Genomic DNA, 5,332 nt, shown 5'->3' with positions numbered 1-5,332 from the left:
AGGTAAAATGCAAAATGAATAGATAATACGCCTTTGATATATGAATGTATCTTGTATTTTTCATTTTAAAACAGTACAATGGCAGAATTAAACAATTACAAATATTTTTAGAATCTACACAACTATTCTATCAAACAAACACAGAGCTATTGTTTCCTGACTAAAAGCCAGTATTATCTACATTTGCGCTGAAAATTACATGTTACAATCTTCTAACGACATAATTTCATTACACCTTACAACATATTTGTACTAACAATATGTATATCCGATAAGTCAACGTTTAGTTGTGGTCTTAACGCACGTTTCAATTTTGAGAAAAAATATCGGTCTCTTACCTCTAGGTATGCATAAGAATTAAGATAATCTTTGACATTTCTGTCTTCCGTTCCACTTGCATCAATTCGCATAAATACTACTATTAGATGGTTATACTTTTGAAGACGCGTCTTTTCTATTGCCCTTTGAAATACAAACAATTGCAAATCATCGAATGAATTAAAACTAGAAGTAACAAAAATTGTATGTGACGAGGACTCGACAGCGAGCCCAATATTTGTCAATATACAAACTCCAGGATGAAAATGACTATCCGGAGTACAAATTCTGAACGATTCTCTTTCTAGTCGTGGCATTAAGTTGTTTTGGCAGTAATCACGTTCATCGCTTGAATAACAAAAGAATAAATCATGTTCACTATCGCTTATTAGCTTCCTATTAAACGAAACCAATTTTGAGGGACTACCATCAACCATCAGGTTATCTGGACTAGTTCCAAGCGTATTCTTTGGATATGATCTTAATATATATTTTATTTTACTTAAAAATAATGCACTTGTGCAATTTAAATGGTTATGCAGTTTTAAATGCTTCTGAATATCCTTATTCAATGCCGGAAATTCAGTCATTTTTGTAACGTTTGTTACCATCAGAAAATTAGCTCTTCTTACTTTAATTTTATTTTGACACTCTGCCCATGTATAATCCCTTAATACTGTATTTGACATCATATTATCGGATAATATAAGCAGAACATGTTTGCTTTGCAATACTACTGAAGACACATTTTCCTGCAAAGAATTACCAGCAATAAAATCGTGTGCAACACTACAAATAACGAATTGCATTCGTTTAAGGGGCAATACCAGTTTTTCCTCCACAAATTCCTCTGAGTCTTTAGAGTGAATTATTGCAAGGTCTATTTTTTCCCTAAGATCACACTTCCGTCGATCAAAAGGGTGAAGTTCAAAAGTTACGTAGAGGAGAACTTTGATCTCTTCTCTAAAGTACATTACTATAATCGCTATAATGCCTACAATAATTAGCAATGCGGTTCCAACAACAACGGGAGTTACATATGATTTATATATTGTTCCTTCTTTACAAACAAATTTGTAATCTTTGAAGTTAACTATTTGTTGCGCCTCCTGGTGGTTTTCATTGAAACAAGTTACTTCACGTAAGTTGTCAATTATATAGCTATACCTTTTAAGCCATTTTTTAAACCACAAAGCATGACAGTCACAAGCAAATGGATTGTTTTCCAAGTTTACGTTATCTATTTTTAGTTCGTTTATCCTTTCTGGGATGCGAATCAAAAGATTATTGTCAAGTTTCAACATTTTCAAATTAATCATTTTAGTGAAAACTTCTGACTCAATTTTAACTAACTGATTGTTTGACATAATAAGTTGTCGTATATTTCCTAATTATTTCCGTACGGTTAGTTTTGAAATGTTATTATTTTCTAACCATAGATCCAACATTCCAGTCGGCATTCTTTTCGGGAGCCTTTCAAGTTTTTTATGCCTGCAATTTACTATGGTAACATTAAATGCCTCACGAATATAACACTCACATAAATTTGGGCATTCAGAAAAACTGAGTATTGAATAGGTCTCTTCTGCTTTGAGTGTTAGTACTTTTCTTTCTTTGAGTTGTGATGGTAATTTGCATATCCAATCGTTGTAGAAATATTCATCTCCTTTCCAAACTCCACTGTCATACAAATTTTGCATAAATTCATTAAACGGCATTATATCAGAATAACATTTAAAAGATTTCATTGTAAATTCGAATTTGTAATGCTTCAATATTATCAACAACACATCTTTGGCATGTGAGCTTGTATTATTTGTAATAAAGAACCCAGTAACATTAGTTTGCAGTAGGTTAATTTTTCTCCAATTGATTCTTGTTTGTAAATAGTTTTTCTCCATCGAGCTACTGGATTGCTCAACACTTCTTACTAGTGCAGCCTTATCAATGTTTTCAAGAAAATTCATATTTTGAAAAGATATATTTGTAAAAGAAAGATCAATTGTTCCTAAGCCTCTTATATACAGTAATATAATCGGGAATTCTATAATTGGATTGTTATCCAAAATGATTCTTTGCAATGCTACACTGTTCACAGGTAGAACTTCGATACCAATTGCAAGTATTTTATTATATCCCAGATCTAAAGAAATCAGTTTATTAAGGTAAAAGAGAAATTGTTTCGGTAACACGCTTAAACAGTTATGTGATAAACGTAGAAATGTAAGGCTTGATAACCGACTAAACACTCCAGGCGGTAAATCACTAAGTTTATTTTTACTAAGATCAAGGTACAGTAATTCAGTTTGTCTTGAAAAAGTTTGTTCCCTTATTTCTTGTAATCCAAGTTCAGTTAATATGATAACTTGTAGTCCTTTAACATTTTTAAAAATATTTTCATCAAAAAAGGAAATGTTGTTTTTGGAAATTCTGAAGAAGTGCAACCTACGACTTAATTGTATGTTCCTTCCTGTCGTAAGTCCATTATTAGTTAACGATAGCTGCCTCCGAAACATGTTGTATGGAATGTTAAGATGGTAGGAAGTACTAATATGATGATGTAGATACTCAGACCTTGATAAGTTATATGGGAGAAAAGCATCACGTATCGACCACGGAAATTCCACTGTGTTTGTTATATCACAATTCAGTACCTCTAATGTCTGTAGTTCGGGAAATATTTTGCGGAGCGTTTGTTGATTAATAGCTCCAATACACTGACCTAACAAAATCTCGTTTACGTTGAATGTTTCATTGTTACAATTGAACATATACTGCATAAAACTCATTATATCATTGTGTAAAGAGATAATACCTAGGGCTAGAATATTTTTGTATCCTTCACACAATGATCTGTAAGGTGTAGCTTCAAAAGACGTAAAATTAGCAGTCAATATAACAAAAACACGAGCGTTAGTTACCAAAAAGAACAAATCAATCTCCTCTGGATCAAAACCGCATTTGTCTAGATAAACGTAGCTTATTAAATTAGAACGATATGGTGCGTTTTCTAACTGATCAAAAGAAATCTCAATATATTCGTCGCAAATAAATCTAAAAATAGCAGTTGATAAGCTTCCTTTCGGAAAGTTATAATCGTTTATAATATCCGTTGAATTCAAATGACAATTATAGGCTGACCGAATTTGTATTTGACGTCCAATAGTTTCAACGGTTTTCGAATTAAGACTGTAGAGTGGTTGTAAATTGTATGGTTTAAGTTCCACCTGACATTCTAACCCACTGGGAGATGTCATCTGTACAGTTAATACTAATGTTATAGTTCCAATTAAAGTATCCATTCTGTCATAATATTGGATTCATGACCCCTTGACTTTCGTTTGATGTAGATACCTTTAAAATAGTATTATAAAGATGAGAATATTGCAACAGTTAAATTGTATTTATGCGTTAACTAAAAGTATTATCAATTAAAATAGCTAGATTTTTCTGTCCCAAGGTATAAAATAAAATTGCTGAACACAACACCCAATACAGATCTATCTATTTCACGTTTTTTTTTAATATTCTTTGAAGCTAATGAGACATTATAATCGAAATGACACGCGGAAAGTGTTTTGGTTTCTCGCAATTAAAACGGGAAAAAAACATTGAGCACAATGTCAATATTTCTAACATTATCATTTCATTTTAAGTTGAAAAGAAAGTGCATCACAATTCGTTGAAAGTCTGATGAAGTTTAAAAGGAAGTAGCAATCGACTTAGTTGAGTCTTTTGTCACGGATTTTTAAAGTTTCGTTATGTTGTGCTATTACACCAATGACTTGGAATAATGAGAGGATTGATCGCTCTCATTTGTATACATGTCTCTGTTCAAAGTCAATAGCCTACCATACTTGTTTTTTCAAAATTTTAAATTAATCATATAGTTATTTTCCCATTTGAATTGATTCACATTTTTTATGTAGGGTATTTTATAGTTTAATATATGGTATGGGGTTTTCTCCTTGATGAAAGACATGCAGGGACCTTCAATTATTTATTCGCATGTCATTTAAACTGTAGATGTGGTAGATAACTCGATTGTTGACTATTATAACACATATCGTCATGTTTATTTTAAAAGTTCTTGATTCTGATCTTTTGCCAAAAGCTCGTTTGTTTCAGTAGCGTAGTGTACATATATATTTTCCCCTACTGAAAACGTCTTAAGAAAAATAAAACAACTGTTACAATGATAAACAAAATTCTTCTTGTAATGACAAACGAATCCCATATTTCTCAAAATCTTTCACATAGAAAAAAGGACTATGCCCCAATATTATGCTGAATTAACAGACATATCCCAATTGAACTTCGTGTGATGATAATGGTAAAATTAATCATAAAATGCACAATATTATTTATTAAGGAAAACGGTCCTGGATCATATTAATAGTGTATTCAGTAAAACAAGTATAGAAAACTAACATCGAACTTATACTTACATACACACACAAGCTAACAATCCTCTTAATTAAATAAAAACATGGTTTTGCAAACCGATTTACTAAATTATTAATTTTTTTCAAGGAATTTCCATGTATGCTACCTATGTAAAATGATTGCAGTTGAATATTACCAGGAAATCTTATTTAGTACGTAAATTCACCCGGAAATGCCTACTATAACCAGGTAAAAATATGTGGTCGAAGTGTAATACAAAGTGACATTGTAGTCCGTTTCTTATAACAAAAACGCGGACAGACATTTAAACATATTGTTTTGATAAAAATCATATGAAATTTGGTTCACTGCCAGGACATCATACACATGATATAGAATCAATATTCCTTCTAAGGACGAACGTTTTATTCAAGTCATGCAATGTGGATTAGCTTTCAAGGTATCACAGCGCATGTATATACCTAAAGATAATTTAATATTTAACATAAGTAATTTTGCAGATGATCATAACATATCAGACTCTCAGCCACCAGTATTTATATTTCAAACATTGTCTTATGTATTTGTATGAGGAACTAAAACTTCTTACAATGATCCAAAACTGCAA

The 5,332-nt window shown here is 31.5% G+C and overlaps 1 protein-coding gene across 1 annotated transcript; it reads right to left on the bottom strand.

Annotated features, from left to right (window-relative positions):
• LOC143056848 (uncharacterized) lies at window positions 1-4,983 on the bottom strand. Its single transcript, XM_076230014.1, has 2 exons — window positions 4,767-4,983; window positions 1-3,672 (listed from the first exon to the last, which is right to left on the bottom strand). The coding sequence occupies exon 2, from the start codon at window positions 3,618-3,620 to the stop codon at window positions 1,710-1,712; it is 1,911 nt and encodes a 636-aa protein (XP_076086129.1). The 5' UTR covers window positions 3,621-3,672; window positions 4,767-4,983; the 3' UTR covers window positions 1-1,709.
• Window positions 4,984-5,332: the final 349 nt, after the last annotated feature.

This window comes from Mytilus galloprovincialis, chromosome 13 (genome assembly GCF_965363235.1).
Source record: "Mytilus galloprovincialis chromosome 13, xbMytGall1.hap1.1, whole genome shotgun sequence".
Lineage (NCBI taxonomy): Eukaryota > Metazoa > Mollusca > Bivalvia > Mytilida > Mytilidae > Mytilus > Mytilus galloprovincialis.
Note: the sequence above shows the minus strand (reverse complement) of the source record. Positions and strands in the feature narration are given on the sequence as shown.